The sequence below is a fragment of the Patella vulgata genome, chromosome 4, assembly GCF_932274485.2.
Source record: "Patella vulgata chromosome 4, xgPatVulg1.2, whole genome shotgun sequence".
Taxonomy (NCBI): domain Eukaryota; kingdom Metazoa; phylum Mollusca; class Gastropoda; family Patellidae; genus Patella; species Patella vulgata.
The window spans coordinates 53,217,468-53,236,985 of NC_065882.2; the positions used below are offsets into that span (position 1 = coordinate 53,217,468).

General features: G+C 34.0%; 1 protein-coding gene across 1 annotated transcript; it reads left to right on the forward strand.

Moving 5' to 3' along the window:
• The first annotated feature begins 1,868 nt into the window (after positions 1–1,868).
• LOC126817698 (arrestin domain-containing protein 3) lies at positions 1,869–19,369 on the forward strand. The gene is made up of 7 exons (XM_050544818.1): positions 1,869–2,035; positions 9,338–9,484; positions 10,123–10,337; positions 11,799–11,981; positions 12,949–13,131; positions 13,584–13,764; positions 14,126–19,369. Exons 1-7 carry the CDS (start codon positions 1,918–1,920, stop codon positions 14,278–14,280), a joined length of 1,182 nt encoding a protein of 393 aa, XP_050400775.1. The 5' UTR covers positions 1,869–1,917; the 3' UTR covers positions 14,281–19,369.
• Positions 19,370–19,518: the final 149 nt, after the last annotated feature.

The window sequence follows — 19,518 nt, forward strand, 5'->3', positions numbered from 1 at the left end:
ATGCTGTCAGTTCCGACCAGTTAAAACAAGCGGTTGCCATGCAAAATACGCACACATTTTTCAAGAATTGTATGGGGAATAGGCAAAATCAATAGGGCTCATCCAAGAATTTTTGATCCTTAACACAGTTTAAGTTTCATCTATGAAAGTTGTCGCCTCTGGTATTCATATTTCACATTTTGCGTAAAGGGAAGGGGGCCAACGTGCACCAAAATTAAACTCATCCAAAACCTAGTGATACCCGGTTTAAGTTTCATCTAAATCAGATAAAAATTGTGACCTCCACAACATGGTCCACAACATGGGCATTACATGCTTTTATTTGCGTAAAGGAGATCGCGGCCATTCGCCTGAAAATTTCGGTCTGACTCAACAATAATTATAAAGGTGATATATTTGAACGGTTTTGAAAATAAGATAAAAATGGTGACCTCTAGTGGGACCACAAGCTTAAAACATGATATTTCGTACAATCAGGGGTCATAATCCAGAAATTTACGGTCCAATACGCGCCAATGTCGAAAGGAACCCAGACCTTTGGGATATATCAGATTGGATGAAAATTCGAACCTCTGGGTGGTCCACACCCTGGGTATTACATGCTTTTAAGGAGCGGCCATTTTGTCGGCCAGTTTCGGTCCGATTTTCACGAAATTTGCACTCAACGGTGATATATTTGAACGGTTTTTACAATGAAATAAAAGCTGTGAGCTCTAAAGGGTCCACAGGCTAAAAATGTAAATAGTACATTATAGGATCTTATATGCGCCAATATCGAAACATACCGAGATACGGTTATAAACATACATTGTCAGTTTCATCAAAATGGTATAAAACTTGTGACCTCTATTTAGAGTCACTGTGTCCACAACCTTGGTATTATTATGCATATATTTGTCAAATTCAGTATCGCAGGAAACCAGCATCGACTGGGTTTGTATATGGTAAGGGATTGAGAAAAGGAATAAAATTTCACTTCGTTGCTGAGTGATTTTATTAGCCGGAAATCGCTCCGAAAGCGTCTTGGACGATCTGGACCCCCAGGAGCTTCCGGGGCTTAGGCGGCCCCTCGACCTTTGCCTAAAGCCCTAGGGTGGTTGTCACCCTCCCCAAATCAAGAATTGCTTCCACCGACCCGGCAACGTATACCAATTTATTCATCTGGGGCGTAAGAGTGATTTGTATTGATTTGGTTATTTGTTAGGACGGGTGGAGGGGGTGAGCCCGAAGGGGTGGAAGTTCGGCTCCGAACGTAGGCCTAAGTCTCATTGTCTCATTAAATTTGTAAATTTTATTGGGTAGGCCTAAGTGTTTAATGATCGCGTGTCAATCCCTTTTTTCTGTACAATGTATACACGAACATTTTAGTGGAAAAATAAGACCTTGTTTATCTCGCAAGACCCGGTAATTTGCCGGGACAGTGGCACCACTTACGAGGGGGAACCACCCTGGAAAATGAGACAAATGATTTAGCAAAATAGGTTTGTAGTGTGCACATTTAATTGAAAAGTGAAATTCGGTTTTAGCTTTATTGTCAGGGAACAATTGGTGGGGGGGGGGGGGCATTCTTTTATAGGCTTATGACATCTCTCTATTCATAATTTAGCTTTCCGATGGTCCTGCTTTGTACTTTACTACTTAGATCTAATTTAAATATTAAACTCCGCTAAATGAAACCATTTATTATTGGGGGTTTTTATTATTTGTTCGGGTTAGATAAATCTAACGGCGGTTACGTAGTTCTGTTGTTTAAGAAAGGGTTGGCTATCCTGTAATGTGAAATGTTGGCAGATTTCTGTAGTGTGTTTTTCACGCACTGTACGTGTAGTCTCGGTTACATAGGCTCTTTGTTAGTGAGTTGAGCACCGGGTTGGAAGACGGAGGTTACACTATTTTTCGGTTGACTGTTGAAATGTAATGGGGAAATTGGCGAGTTTTGAGATTTTTCTACAAAATCATGATCCTATATTTTATGCTGGACAAACGGTGCAAGGCCATGTTTCCATTCAGTTGAACGAACCTATGAAAATCAGAGGTAAGTGGTCAAGTGCACATAGGCCTATGTGTAGTTAGTACATCATGGCATAGTTCTAAAAAAAGATGATGCCATTATTGATGAATTGGGTTGTGTATGGAGAGAAAACCTAGTAAAAAATGTGAAAGAATGATAAATTGTCAACGTCAAATTTTTGGCTAGTTTGGCTACCACTCACATCATCTTTGAAATTCAGACCGGTAGCTTGGAAATGTCATGTTATTAGTTCCTTATAGTTCCCAACAAGCAGTAGCAGAGCGAGCCGCTGGTGGTTGGAGGGACAAATCTGGGGCAAAGTCCAAAGTTAAGGGTGCAAAGACACAAGCTTCAATTCAACTAAGGGTAGTGGCCTCCCCAAAAAACTTTTGAAAAACAGGCTGCCGGAAATGCATTCTGAACATCTGAGACACGCTACCTGCGGAGAAGTATCTAAGACACAGTCAATAGCCATGATATCCATATCACGTGATCTACACATCACAGGTCAATGGGTCATGAGGTCAACAACACTTTACATTGTAAACAATAGGTTTATCTTCAGCATTGTTTCCTTTACACTCATAAAAAGACTATATAATTCGTCCAGTCCCAACATGTTCTCTCTTCTTTCAATGATTTTTCACAAAAATAACATCTACAACTCATAGAATTGACGTCGTCTTCAATGACAGCATCTGCGAATGGTTGTTCATAGAGGTTGCCATCTTGGTACTATTTTGTGCGTCGGTCGTGTCTATTTCAGATATACACAATCAATTCTGTTGATGTTTTTAGCATTGGGATTGACTAATAGTTAATTTATTTCAGTTCTAAAACAAATATTATGAACTTTAACGCAAATTTAGAAAATAGCCAAATTCTGGCTGGGATTACTGAGCAAAATGGCCATTCACTGTATACATGCGAAAAAAAAGCTAGCCACCAATTAATTTTCGTACGTTAGTAACGTACGCCGGAAATGCAGTCTGGCAGTATTTCAGGCACAGATCTTTGAGATAAAGTGTCAAACGAACGGACTTGCGAACCTCGACGAAACCATGCACTCACGAGTGCCAAAGTAGGGATTAAGGGAGTTCTTACGGAGGGGAGGGTAAGAGGGAACTGCCCCCCAAAATTTTGAAAAACAGATACTGCCGGAAATGCTATCTAATAATATTCAGTCAAGTACCGATCCTTGAGATACATAGAGCTGACCACGTACCGTCCTTTACCTCATCACTAGTTTATCCAGCCATAGGGGAAAGTGTCAAATGAACGGACTTGCGAACCTCAACGAAGCCCCTTCATGAGCGCCAGTAGTGAGTCCTTGAGGAGGGAAATGCAGTCTAACAGTATTTCAAACACTACATGGTCGTCGAGATAAATAGAGCTGACCAGATACTGTTCGCCGCCCAATCACCAGCTTATCCGAACAGAGAAGAAAGGGAGGTGTCAAACGATCAGAATGAGTGTATCAAAGTGAATGAATATTCTCGCCGCATTGAACCTATACCCAAAAACTTGGGAAAATCGTAAAAAGTACTTCTCAAGTGGTTCACGTGTTATTGTTTATAGTGGTAAGAAAGAATTAAAACTTCCCTGCTGGGTAATTTCATTAGCCAGAAATCGCTCAGAAAGCATTTCTGATGATCTAGAACCCCAGGAGCTTCAGGGGACCATCTTCACCTTAAGCCCTAGGATAATAGCCCCTCCCCCCCCCCCCCCAGCCAATCATGAATTATATTTAAAGATACATTATGGGAGATTTTAATAGAGAGTTGGCAATTCTTGCTATAACAGTTCAAAAATAGATGATGAAAGAAGAATATATTGAAAATTTCAGTCAAATTATTTTATTCTGAACAAAGTTATCACCATTGTAATTTTTGACTAAAAATAGGAGTCAACTCTCTCTTCACCGTCTCCGAAAATGGCCGATCATTTGATTGACAGGCGTTAACTCCACCTACATAATCTCGATTATCAAGTAGCGTTTTCAATGGCTGTGGTACCGTTAGCATATTCGGTTTGAGACGGGGTTGCAATTCAATTTGTATCACATTTATTTTTACTACAAATTAAAAATAAGACTTTTAATATATAGATAGGAAGCGAAAGTTTGAAAGGAATGGACCAAATCAATGCGGCATAATTATAGCCGACTTCTTGTTAGCCTGCATGTACTCTTGTAATGTAACTGGTAGGCCTACATAACTCCTGAAGCAGCCAAATATATTAAACAGTGATCCTATGGGGCTGCAATTCAACTGGGGTGATGTTAGCTGCGATGTTTATCAATTTCCATAATTTTTCTGTAAACGCAAGTGACAAAAGAGCGTATAATACCAACATCCAAACTGTCATTTTAACCACAACTAAACATAATATCGAGGCCGTATATATCGAACTTTCAATCAAATTGATTGACATGCGGCCTCGCTCAACAGCAGCCTCGCTTCGTACACTCTATCATTTAGCCTCGATCTCAAATTTCCAGGAGTATGATGTCAACGTAACAGTTAATCTCCGCTTACGATGCCATTTAAAAATTTAATCAATGAAATCCTGTTTAAAGCCAAGCCATCCGTGGGTCTACAGAGTTGATTTTGTGCTTGTTGTGTAAATAAAGATCTAATTTATAATTTCTATGACATATGAAGCCTAAATAAAGACTTGCAATAGTCAGATTTAGCTCTTGCATAATGTATGTTGAATTAAATCATCCTCTTTTTAAATGTTGGTTAGATCTTATTAGCCATATTAATTCTTCAAATCCCATGATATCACTAGAATGTTAGGCTAACATTAAGAATCGAGAAAAGCTAAACGATAATTATTTTTGTTAAGATATACACCGCTATAATGTCTGGAGCTGGACATCATGTCTGTATAGTATGTGTTCGGGAATATGCAGCTGTCCACCTAACTTTCAGGCAATCAGACTTTTCGGGCAGATGGGTAAAGTGAAAAAAAATATTTTATCTAGCTGGCAGAAAAAGTGCCCAAATTCTAATAAAACACTAGTTTTACTTTTCTTTGTCAGAAGCTACTCTACTTCAACTTGAACTTTTTTATTTGCATATTACATACATTAAGGACATACATAAATATACACGCGTACAAAAATATATTTGACATGGAAAAATATATTGGGATAATGTGATATAACAAAATGAAAATATAATGAGATAAACATGTACCTCTTGATACAATGAAAATATAACAATGAAATGAAAATATGAAATATACCATTGAGAATAGCATTTACGATGGATAAATTTTTAGCAGGAAAATGAGTTTGCAGCTGTCAAATTTAACATTTTTTCTCAGTGGGGGATAAAGTGCCACCATCAGTAAACCCAATTTTTTTCAGGCGTTTCAGGTTCTGCCCCCCAACCCCCACCCTAACACAGCAAACCCGTATGCCTATGCCAACAGGAACTTAGAGGCCTTCTCTCTGTCTGTTTACATTTAAACATGAGGTGTTTGATTGAAGTTTCTATTCTGCTGGTGTTAACGTCAGAGTCCACCGATGGCGATATCACAGACAAGTTGTCTTATTTTTATTTTATTATGCTTAGAGCACTCGCACGGGTCTTTCCTGTGGAAGGAAACCCGAGTACCAAGAGTAAACCCACAAGGCTGAGAAGTGAGAACCCACATATGCTCACACCAGGGATAGAAACCAAGACCACAAGCCAGAGGTGACCACTAGACCATCTCTACCCCCCGTTTGATTGAAGGTTGGCACACTGCTATATATAGCAGAGTTACAGGTCAAGTTTCGTGGGGTTTTGTTAATTTCTTGCTGACCCTGTATTGACTTAAAGATACATTACTACAAAAGTATTTATCGGGTAGTTTTTTCCTATAAAAGTATAGCAATTTTGGTATATATGGAAAGTAGAGAACCAATCTTACTCAAAAATACTAGATTCCCTCAAAAACACACATGGGAAGCGCACAAGACAAAATATATATTGATATCCCTGAACAACTGGCTGTCAGTTTATCTGTGTGCTTGAGTAACAATAGGGGGCACTTCTTATGTGTTAATCTAATGGCTAACGTGCAGTTGTAAAAATTCTGTTTTCCTGAAATATTTTGAGATATTTACACTGCTAAAAGTAATACAGATCGGATTCTGTATTTCCTTGCTGGCTCTATATATTGACTTGAGATCAATGAAAGTTCAGTTTTCTAGGAATATTTTTAGGTATGCTGCATATAGCGGAGCTACAGATCAATCCAGTGAAATTTCAATTTCACAGAATTTATTTCATCTATACGTATTTGGATTGTATATTTTCAAACAAATGTGTTCGCAGTGTTAGACTCTTATAGATGTATGCATTGTAAAATTTTGTAGTGTCCGATAAGGGGTATACAATTCCATGACGTGCATAAACATTAAAAAAAAAAAAATTTGTATGGCATCTGTATTCGTATTTTATTCCCCAAGAGTTCAGATATTTTAGAATATTTCAACTATTTGTAATTGATCTCCATGACAGGTTGGATATTTTGGACTATTTTTATTTGATCACCATGAGAATTTGAATATTTTAGACTATACATTTCCATAAGGGTTAAGAGTTAAGGACCATAGCTGAGAATTTTATTTGTGTTTTATCACTAGGATTACTTGCACTGTCCAGCATATACAAAAAGAAATTAAAAATTTAGCTAGATAGTTTTTGGGGCATCTTTAGGGTTTTTGTCCAGTAGACAAATAGATATTTCCATACACATATAATTTGTGAGGTTTATTTAGATAAATCTATTTTAAGACTAATAAGATTGTGGTGAAATAAGTAGTCCAGAACATGTCTTTTGATCTAATGATTTATAGAAGTGGAAATTTATTGAATCTTTCCACAAAGTAACCTACTGTATAACTATTGCCTTTTTTTTTTAAAGAAAGAATGCTTCTAGATCTCCTTAAATTGGTAACTTTTTGAGTAACTATTACTGTACTTCTGGTATATCTTAATTGTCCCCCACCTTTCGAAGAAAGTATGGAACTATTAAAATGGGTTCATCTGTCCATCCATATCCGTCTGTCCGTTTGTTGGGACACAATAACTTTCCTTCTAATTGAGCTAGAATGTTCAAACTTGGTGTAGGTGTTTATTAGATCAATGCCTTGATGGAGTTTGAAAATGAGCATTTTCTGCTTAGGGTAAATAGAGATAAGCAATTTGATTGGTTGATGATTTGGGACACGATAACTTTAGTTCTAATGAAGTGAGAGTGATCAAACTTGGTGTATAGTTTCATTACATCAATACCTTGACTAAATTTGATAATGAACATTTTCTGCACAGGGTAAGCAGAGTGATAAGCTATTTGATTGGTCGAAACTTTGGAACACAATTACTCTCCTTCTAATTGAGCCACAATGTTCACACTTGGTGTAGGTGAATGCCTTGATGGAGTTCGAAGATGAGAATTTTCTGCTACGGGTAAGCTGAGATTGGTACGTCGTTGATGCTTTGGGACACGGTAACTTTAGTTCTAATTAAGTGAGAGTGATGAAACTTGGTGCAATCTGATTGAAACACAGATTGTATTTCGTTTTGTTTTTTATAGTTCAAAATTTTGTTTTATTTGTCTGTACTACACTAGAATCTGGAAGAGTTGTTTTATAACAGGTGTTCTGGATGGCGTGAGGGATTAGCCAATGAAACCATCTGTTACGGCGACTTATTGGCGTGCCATGCACAGAACTGTGGGTATACCACTAGAAACGTAAACGCTGATTGATTAATCAAGGTCTGACGTCATTAGGTCAAAAGCCGCTCGTACGACCTGACGCGACCTGTTACTACAACTGGTCAGATCTGAATGTAGTAGAGGCCATCGAGAGTATAAAAAAACGACATGAAATATGGATCTGTATTTTAATTAGATTGAAACTTGGTGTATAGTTCGACAATGAACATTTTCTGCTGAGGGTAAGCAGAGCGATAACCAATTTGATTGGTCGAGAATTTTGAACAGAATAACTCTCCTTCCAATAGAGGTAGAATGTTCAAACTTGGTGTAGGTGTTCATTAGGTGAATGCCTTGAGGGAGTTCGATGATGAAACAATTTGATTAGTTGAAGCTTTTGGGCACGATAACTTTGTTTATAATTAAGTGAGAACAATGAAACTCCGCAAAAAGATTCATTATATCATTACCTTGACTAAAGTCGATGATTAAAATTTTCTGCTTAGGCTAAGGAGTGATAAGCAATTTGATTGGTCAAGACTTTAGAACATAACATCTCTGCTTTTGATTGAGATAGAATGTTTAAACTTTATTTTGATGTTCATTAGGTGAATGTCTTGACTGAGTTCAATGATTAACATTTCCCACTAAAGCTAAGCAGAGCATAGTGTTGACTTGTTTGTTTAGTCTCTTTTTGTAAAATTTAATACATTAGGAGCAGGTAGGATTAAATTTAATTATTTCATCTTCCATAACTTGTTTACATTTGATGATTTGAACTGATTAATAGTTTCTGAGCTAATTACATACTGGGTGGAGAATTCCAATTGTTATTAACTCTTTATCAAGAAACTATTTTTTCTGATTTGGTCTTTGTCTAGTTTCATAGTGTGACCTCAGGTTCTCCTGTTTTTGTTGATATTTATCATCCCATGGTTAGCTATTTGATCTTTTCCCATGAGGATATAGTATACTTGAATCCTGTTGTAAGGTTCATGTCTGTACTGAAGGGTTTGTAGACCACGAAGTCAGAGAAGTCCTTTGTAGTTTAGGCTTCGTACATTTCTTAGCCTTGTAAAATGTTCAAAAATAACATTTTTAAAATTGATAAGCTAACTTTTGATATTTCACTTTAATCTGGAATCATTTTTGATATTGCATTGCATTTGTGTTCATATTGAATGATAGATTTTTTTCAATAGTTGTATATTGTTGGTCTCATTTTATTACCCCAAAACATATTATTGTTGAAAATAAGGTTATAATAGAACATATATAGAGGTTTCATTAAATGGGTTTAATAGCTATACTTGATGTTACATGTAATGTTCCAATTATGTATGACAGAAGAGCAATACTCTAGCAGACTGAAATTTGAAGTTTTGAAACAAGAGAAACAAATCATCAGAAAACATTAATTAAATAATATACATTCATGCACATTTTGAAAATCAGGAGAAAATTTGTGAAGAACCTGTCTTCTGTACGTAAAATGTTAAAGAGATAAAATGGATTAAATAATGCACCCTACAAATTTGTAAAAATAAATAATACATTTTCTTGAGGATTGTTCCATTTGGAAGTATAAATGGTGATTTTCTTCTTCAGGTATTTGTCTTAAGTTTTATGGACAGGCAAAAGTTCACTTTACTGAAAGGGTATCAAGAGGATCTGGAAATAACAGACATCATGAAACAGTTCACTATAGAGCGGAAGAAGAATATTTTAATCAAAAAGTCCTTTTATTTGGACAAGGTAAAACAAAAGGAATGCCTTCAAGAACCGATTCTACAAATGTCTCAGATTTTTGCATAGCTGATGTCAGAAAATGGTTAGACTGCCATAGTCAAACATTCAGTTTTAGATTATGATTCTTATTTCCCATACTGAACTAGGTATCTTCATAAAATGGACAAGAGACAATATTTTAGGAAAACTCATTTTGATTTAAATGGCAGTCCAAGATCTAAGAGGGTACACTACCCGGTTGGTAAAAGTTCAAAGAAATAGCCCAAATGTTGAAGCTCAAAATATTAAGTTGTTTATAAGTTACTGTCTGGATTTGCTTTACAGAATTCCTAAAGTCATTTAAGGAACTCAATAGTTCAGTTGTGGCGCTATGATTCCTTTATAACTCAGGCCAGTATGTATCGGTAGTCCTAGACATTCAGGATAGGGGAATTTGGGAACTTAATATCAACCACATAGAAAGTGACCGTTAATATAATGTTCAGAACCACAGAGATTCAGATAATTATACATAACTAGGATAAAGGTTTTTAAGTATCTTCCACACAGGATTAATCCATTATTTTCAATAAAATATATCTGGGATGGTTCCTTCAAAGAAAATTTAGATGATACCAGTACAACCAGTTCTGTTAATTTTACAGGAAAGGATTCAGTAATGGCACCAGCTGGACAGAGTGTTTACCCTTTTCAGTTTACCTTACCACCTGGTTTGCCATCATCATTTGAAAGTATGTATGGTTATGTGAGGTATTGGTTAAAAGCTACCATCGATCGACCATGGAAATTTGATCACACAACAAAAACAGCTTTTACTGTTATTTGTCTGTTAGATTTGAACAGAGAACCGACAGCAACAGTGAGTAGACCTAAATAGTTCCCAGAAATAAACAAAAATATCAGTAACAGTTTATAATTAGCCTTACATGAAGTGCAGCTGTGTAAGTGTCTGTTTATGATCATCATAATTTCAATTTCAGTTCCCCAAATTTAGAACTGATTTAATTAAGACATGAATTGATGTAATTTATTAATAATTCTTAATACAGACAGGTGATTTGAAATGATGAGATTATTATTTTCAATTTCAGAAAATAAAAACTAGAACTTAAACTATTTTATTATTTATTTATTTTGCACCATCAAATTTACTGATTTTGAGGCATATTATGTGTGATACCAAGGAAATAAGGAAGATATTTTAGTTGCTTATTAATGTGCATGTACAGTAGTTGGCATGGTTTTCTCATTGAGTAAGTTTTTTGTTGATCATTATGTTATATACCTGTTAATAGTCTAACACTAACAACTTGTAAACATATCTTACATCATGCTATCTGTGCTTTCCTTCAATTTGCCAGCCAAAGCCAAACTCAAAATAAACAAGATTGAAATATTTATTAAACATTTTAAACATTTACAATGAATGTAAAAATCAAAAATAAATTTTAAACCTTTGAGATCATCAACCAAAGGGTTTTATGATGAAACTTGGATCTGCTTTCTAATTGTTATACATAAACAGTTTACATTTGATCTTAAGACACCCATATCTATTTCAATCAAATGGGCTGTATTGGAATTTTGTCATCTATATTTAATTTGAAACTGGCAGAAATAAGATGCATATACACACACACCATTCCCTTAAGGTTGTCATGTAATTTACCTTACCAGTAATCACAAATTTCTTGTTAAAAAATTGACTGTTAAAATTAAAAGCATTCACTTTAAAGTTGTACTTTAATGATTCTGAATTTGTTTGTTTGTTGATACTGATGTATGAGGAAAAATATTGACATTTGGTATTTATATTGATATAATTGTAAGGTATTTCTTTTCATTCTGCTGTGTACAACTTTATTATAGCTATAGATATATTATATAAACCTAATCGAAGACAACATCATTACTAAGATAAAAACAAATAAGATATCGACCATATGCTAGTCCCAGTTTTGTAAGCCAACAAGATGTAAATTGACTCCTCATTCTTTCATTTCATTCATGTTTATTTATATTTCATGGTGAAGGCATATTATATTTCTATAACTTGTTAGTTGTTCTCAAGGTTAAAAATAAATGATTTTATTTATAGCAATAGAACAACTTACTTGGAAGATTATGATAATATCACTTTGTTTACACAATAAACAGTCTATAGTTTTTTTTTTGTATTATAATTTGTAATATTGTTAAGCATAGTTTGAAGACTAACTAGCAAGAATTTTAAGAAAACCAGATTTAAATGATATCAAACTTTGGTTAATGGTGCCAGCTTATCTTTTATGTTTAAAACAGTCCAACTATTTATTTGCAGACAGCATTACAAGGCCATGATGAAAAAACTTTATGTTGTTTGTGCTGTAAATCAGGACCAATTTCTGCAGTCTTCAGAATAGATCGAGGAGGTTTTGTTCCTGGAGAAGCAATACCCATTAATGTAGAAATTACTAACCACTCAAGCAGAACAATAAATGGTTCTAAAGTTGTATTCAGAATGGTAAAATAATTATTCTACTTCTATTACTTAAATAGACATTTCTGCAATTACAGCATTAAAGGAGAATTACCTATATATATTACGGTGAATAAAACTGATTAATTTTGTGTTAAAGGCTTTTAGAACCCTTTATTTTAATCTAAAGAAATGATCCGAATCTCTGCAATATGCTCTTTTAGAAAAAGAAATACCAATATCCATTTGTCATGTGGAGTCAGAGACGAGCCTCTTGACATGCAATGACTTTGTGACCAGAACATCGTGACTGGGTGGTATTTCATATATGAAATGTAATTCCTATTTTAAGAAATTCAATTTCTTTACATGTAAATTGGGCAAAAATCAGTGTATATAACAACACAAATCGAAGTTTGGATTTTATTCTGGCGTTACTCTGCGACAACGAAAGGGTTGAAATTTCTGCTGAGGTCATTTAGAAATAGTTTTTATACGCCCATATTGAAATATCACCTGTGGGAGCTGTAGAGGCTAAGGTCATCATCCAATTGACTTAAAATTCATACACAGTGTTTATGATAATTCCTGTCAAGAGTTAAGACCCTTGATCACCTAGAAAAATCTTTTGGATGCTCCAGAGACTAAAGTAATATTCAATTGACTTGACATTTGACTTGCATCATATATAGTAATTACCTTATCATCTCCATTTAAGAAGTTGCCAGTGGGCATTTTGTCATTGCCAGGCAACACTATGTATAAATAATCTATTTGTATTTTACTTCAGTATTTGAATTTGTTGGTGTTCCAATTGACTGATAGATTTCTCTACCAAACGTGTTCGATCCTAGCAGAAAATGCCAGAATTATAGTATTTTAGATTTTTATGCATATCTACCATAATCACATGATCAACTTTTGCAAAGTGTACAGTGTAACCTGTGTTAGGCACAATTATTGCAAAATAAATGATTAAAATTTGTAAGCTATTTATTGTCTTAATTTACAGGAAACACTTTTTAAAGCTCGGGGTAAAATGAAAGTTGAAAGTAGACAGTTGGCAAAAATAAAACATGATGGATTTAAAAAAGGAGAGAGTGATATTTGGAGTGGGGAAGCCATCATTATACCACCAGTCCCTCCATCTTTTCTAGCGGGTTGCCATATTATTGATATACACTACTATTTAGAGGTAAAGTTCTATACATAGTAGCTTCATCTATGAGAGCGAACGACCGAGAAAATACTTGCGTTTATTCATACACTGCCTTTAAATTAAATAATATGGTCGTGACAACATCATTCTATGTGATCTTTCAATATATTACTAATAGTATTTAATTAAGTTATTTTGTATTGCATGATATTCAATCAACTAAAAGCTCTATGGTGCCCCCAAGCTTAAAATTGCAGATAAGTTTAGCAAATCAATGAGATTTGTTTATTTTTGTGCTGAAATCAACTGATATACCGGTATGTTTCTATCCATTACAATTGACAGTTGCTAGTTCTGATTCCACCAGTGGCTTCATAATCCCAATTTCTAGTGTGACCTATGGAGAGTTTATAAAAGGTGATTCGTATCTATCTATTGTTAGAATGTAGACATACAAACCCATCTTACCAATTTATTTATTATTACAGTTAATAGTAAATCCATCCGGATTATCTTTTGAAATGACTATACCATTAGAGATAATAATAGGAACAATACCATTAAATCATATTGTACTACAATTTCCTCCAATGCCACCTTCTCAACCAGCTATTTATCCACCTGTGTTAGATGATCCTGATGGAGCTAAACCAAGTACACCATCGTCACGTAAGTTTCAGATGTACAGTTTTTAATACACTCTTACTTAAAATGAATCGTATATTGCCTTCTCCACAATTCTTATAAAAACTTTAAACACTACATTAATCTTCTGATCTTTTAAAAGATATTTATTGTTTTTACATTAGTGAGGGAAAGATGCCTATTAAATTTCATAAATTTCTTTGCTTAATAAACACGAGAGAACCTTCGTCGAAATGTTGCCATATATATACCATATAATTGTGTTAGCTTCCAGGGTTATTGGCCTTTTTTACTTATTGGAATTTTGTGAACAAAAAAAGAGCATGAATTGAAGAAAACATATATCGGACATTTAAAGAACAATAGGTTATTTTATATATTTCAGCGCCACCTTCTTATGCTGATTGTGTATTTGGTAAAGTGAATATAAAAGAAGAGGAAGATAATGAATATACTGGTGGTAATCTGGACTTTACTCCAAAATATACTTACTATAACTGGGGTCATCAACCTTCTGCCCCACCCCTTGATGATGATTAACAAATTTAATTTGATTTGATGACTTAAAGTCCTATTGGTTGTTTTGATCAACCATAATATAGGTGTATGAGAGTTTTACATTGAATGGAAACATTTAGATTGTTGTAAAGCAGGGCATTTTGTAGTCTAGTAAGTCAGGGGTTGGGGGCAACACAGATGATGTTGTCAACTGAAAACCACACCCTTTTTGGTACTATTTGAGAGAGGAAAAATAGCATACATGTATATGCCAGATCTTGTCTAAGGTATGCTAAAATACTACTATTTTCTCGCGCCCATGGGAGATACCCTACCAAACTCCCTATGCTTCAGATTCCTTAAAAAAATGTCCTGGCTTAAAGATTTTAAAAGTAAGCTGAAACTTTTGCTGGCATTTGTCAATGACGATGGTTAATACTTAATGGTACCTGAATGCTGAATTTGTAAGAACATGGACTCTCAAGAGATGTTGTTAGTTATGTTTTGTTGAACTGGTCCAATGACTGTTTTTATACGCCCACTTTTTCATGTGGACGTATTATGCCGTCGCCCCTCTCGGTTCATCCGTCCATCCACAATTTGTTTGTGGACACTCTACAGTTTTTTATGCACCTATTTCTTCATGTGGACGTATTATGCCATTTGTCCGTCCATCCACAATTTGTTTGTGGACACTCTACAGGTCACAATTATTGCCCCTGATTGTATGGAAAATCGCATTTTAGTTAGTGGTCCCTCTACAACTTACAAGTCACAATTATAGTATAGTCCGATTTAATGTTTAAATATATCACCATTACACCCTAATGAAGGTTGAGTTTGAATTTCATGTAAATCAGACCAAAACTGATGGACAAATTGGCCGCCAACGTAATCAAATAGTGTAAAAATATGGTATATCAAGGTTGTGAACACTCTAGAGGCCGCAATTTTGATCGGATTTTGATGAAACTTTAAATTTATGTTTATATCACAAACATCTTGGTTCCTTTCGATAATCGTGCATATCTGAACGCAACTTCCTGGATTATGGCCCCTGATTTTTCGAAAAATCGCATTTTTAGCTTGTGGACCCGCTAGAAGTCACAATTTGTATTCAGTTTTAAAAAACATTTTAATATATCACCATTACACATCCATGAAGGTTGAATTCGAATTTTCGTAAAAATCTGATCAAAGCTGCCGGACAAAATGGCCGCTCCTTGTACGTAAATAGTGTAAAGGTATGTAATACCAAGGTTGTGGACATTCTAGAATTCACAATTTTTAATCCGATTTTGATGAAACTTGAAATGAATGTTTATAAGTCAAAGATTTTGGTTCAGTTCGATATTTGTGCATATTAGACTGTAACTGGATTATGTTCTCTGATTGTACGAAAAATCACATTTTTAGCTTGCGGCCACAATTTTTATCCGATTTTTAAAAAAATGTTTAAATGTATCACCGTTACACCCTAATGACGGTTGAGTTTGAATTTCATGAAAATCGGACCGAAATTGCCTGACAAAATGGTCGCTCCTTGTACACAATTAGTATAAAAGTATGTAATACCAAGGTTGTGGACCCTCTAGAAGTTAAAATTTTTATCAGATTTTGATGAAACCTAAAATATATGTTTATGTCCCAAAGATCTCAGTTCCTTTTGCTATTTGCGCATATCAGACTGAAACTTCCTCCTGGATTATGGCCCCTGATTGTATGAAAAATCACGTTTTAAGCTTGTTTAGCCTACCCTCAAGAGGTCACAATTTTTATCTTATTTTAAAAACCATTTAAATATATCAACATTACACCATAATGATGGTTGAGTTCCAATTTCTTAAAAATCGGATCAAAACTGCTGGACAAAATGGCCACTCCTTGTATGCAAATAGTGTAAAAGTCTGTAATACCAAGGTTTTGGACCTTCTAGAGGTCACAATTTTTATCTGATTTTGATGAAACTTAAAATATGTTTACATCCCAAAGATCTAGGTTCCTGTAGATATTCATGCATATCTTGCAAAATGTGGGCGTATCTTGTATGGCAACCACTTGTTTGTATTGATTTGATATTGTGACATTGAACAATAATTGGTGAATTTAATTGTAAATATATAAACCATTTATCAAATATTACTATTTGAGATGAATTAAACTTCAACAGGACAACTGTGTGTGTGTTTTTCCAAGTCTAGATTTACATATAATTTGTGAATATATTTTAATAGCTTTGTTTTTTTACCTATATTACCTTTCATCGTAAATCTTATGGTTACATTCTTTTTGGAAAATACTGAGATAATATGATTCTTTTTTATACTGTATCTAATTTATTGCTATATTTACAAGTTACAATGGATCTTTTTTAAGCGATTTAATTGTGGACATATTGTCCTCCATAGACAATGGTTTTGTGAACACTTTTAAAGGCCAAAGTTTTATATGTTTTTATATTCAAATTCAGAACAAATTATATTGTTTATATATCTGATATGCATTCTTTTGAATGCAATACAAGACAGAGTTCAGGATGGAATTTTTTAATACTTCATGTTATTATTTATTAGAGCACAGGAATAAAATTATTTTGACATAAAAAACATGTAGACACAGGAAAGAGTTTTAGAAAACTGCTAGACAGGACTTTTTGGCATCGATTTACTATGCTGATGGTGAACCTTACGACATTATCATCATTATAATTAACACGGCAAAGAAATAGTTATTTAATATGAACTAAAAGTACAAATATTCCTACTAATGTATCTACCTCAAGGTCATTGTAATTATATCTTTCTGCATAATTAGATAAGTTGTTGGATCTACGGGAGGTGTCTAGTTTATGGATCTATGTATATTTTCTTTTGTTATAGCTTGTGTCAGTCATCTGGTTGTCTGATGTAAACAAGGAGGCACTTTTTACTTCTTCTCCTGAACTGATTGATTGATTTCAACAAATTTTTTTAAATGTCTTGCCACAGCAGCATTTATTCTGATTTGTTCATATGAGGTTGCTTGCACTATAGGGGCAAATTTAGATAATCTTAAAAATATATCTTCTTCCTAAAGTGAACTATGTGTTAGTCCCAAAATGACCTAGTTTGTGTGTCAAGTGGATGTTAAACTCCATTTCTCTCTCTCTCTCTTTCTCTCTCTCTCTCTGTCTCTAAACCACTTGATTGATTTCAACCAAATTGGTTGATTGGTCAATGCTTGTCAAAATCGTTTCAAATAAAGCTACTAACTTCAAAGGGGCAGAGTTAGATTACAACTAAAATTGATAGATATGTTTCGTGCATGGTGCTTCAAATTGTTGAAACGATTGAACTTTAATTACCGGTGTATCAAAAAAGAAAGTTTGTTCATATGATATTTGATTTAATCATGGAAACAACAATGATAAAATGTCTTATATTCTCACTAGCCGAAATCTTCAGTGGGTGATTAAGGCCCTTGTGCCTCTTGTTTGAATTTAAGCATTTGATTTGTTATGTAAGTGGGTATTTTTATTATCTATATCCCGAACTATTTTTTTCTGAATATGCAGAGATGAATTTTTTACACTTTTAGAAATTAATTAAATTATGTCTACCTATAGGGGAAATCTAATAAGTATTTGGTTTGAGAATAAATTACTTCAAATCCATATAACTACAGTGGATTAAAACTGCAGTTTTTGATGAAATTTAATACATAAAAAGTCATAGAAACATTGCCACATTTGTTCATTTATACGATCATGTTCTCATACAACTTGACAAGAAAAATTTGGCAAAGTATATATGGCATATATTTTCATTATTATTATGGTGGATTTGCCATAGAAAAATACTTCATGTAAAGTTACCTTAAAAGTTGAATCAAGTCCACCAATGACAAGATGATTGTTAAATATTGATTAAAGTTTAAACTCCTCTAACTCATCAAGTAATTTCATGCAGAAAGTGAGTACTTATTGTACTGTTTTAAGTGTTCAAAACACAGCATTCAGCACACAGAGCAAATTTTTAATACTTAGCATACATTGTTAGAATGAATATCTGACAACAATTTCTCAAATTCATGACCTTTCATTTTAAGCAGTCATATAAATTTTAACCCAAACATTATTTGGCAATAATTTGTAGTGTACCAGTTTCTGTATTTCCCAATTTTTTCAAGTGTAAAATGTATGAAAATGCAATGTTAAGTGTAGAATTATTGTAGATCTATTTCAGTTTAAGAAATATAAGTAAATTGTACATGTTATATTATTATATATATGTAATATATAATGGTTAGAATTTGTGACTGTGTGATTCGTTTGGTTTTTTTGTTAGCTATGTGATGTGATATATTTGGAAAAATCTCAGAATATGTTTTTTAATGCACAGAGCTTCCTGTATGTACGACTGTTTAACTTATTTTCTACCTGTATTAATTTAATATGCAGTATATATTTGAAGAATAATTCTCCAAAAGCATTATTATTATGCTCATATTTAAATGGTTGTTTAATAAATAGTTTTCAGATTACAATATATATTTTGATATTAAAAGGAATCTGGTCTTTCCTCCATTTGAATTGACCTCCCATTTGTGAAATTACTAATACTGATTGTTATTTTTCACATAAGTTAACATGACTTCCAACATTTATAGTTTTTATCTGTCAAGTGATTTTTGTTGGAAGCTGAATAATATTATCCTATTTGCACTTGAACTGCCTGAAACTAGTGCTCATTAGACCCTCCAATGTCACATGCATGCAAGAATTAATATATGCTTCTGTCTGTCATGCAATACTGAGAGTAGCTATTCACAGTACTCAAGTGGTTTGCAGCAATCTAGCTAGGGAACAGTAGTTTTGAATGGTTTAAGGCTGTCCAGTGATAAATCGGTATAAATTCTCAAATAACCAGGGTAGTCAATATTAAAATGTACCAAGTGCTATGTATGTTTTTAAGTTACTTTTTATGCTAATTTTAATCCACTAAATAAATGTTTATATTTTACAGTTTTACTTGTGCAACATAACTAATGTCTCGGCTTTTGATATTTTGTTTTTGTCTTGTTGAAATTACTTATGTATGTACATGTACATATTGTTATGCAATAATAAACCACATTAGTTTTACCTTTTAAATGTATTCTCTTTATAGCCATAATCAAGTGTGTCTGCTCATTTCTACACAAATGTATAAGCCTCATAAAGCCAAGAACTCCAGATTCTTCATACTCCTCGCAGCGTTTCGTTTGATTATACCTAATCTCATTTAACACTGCTGTAAAGGA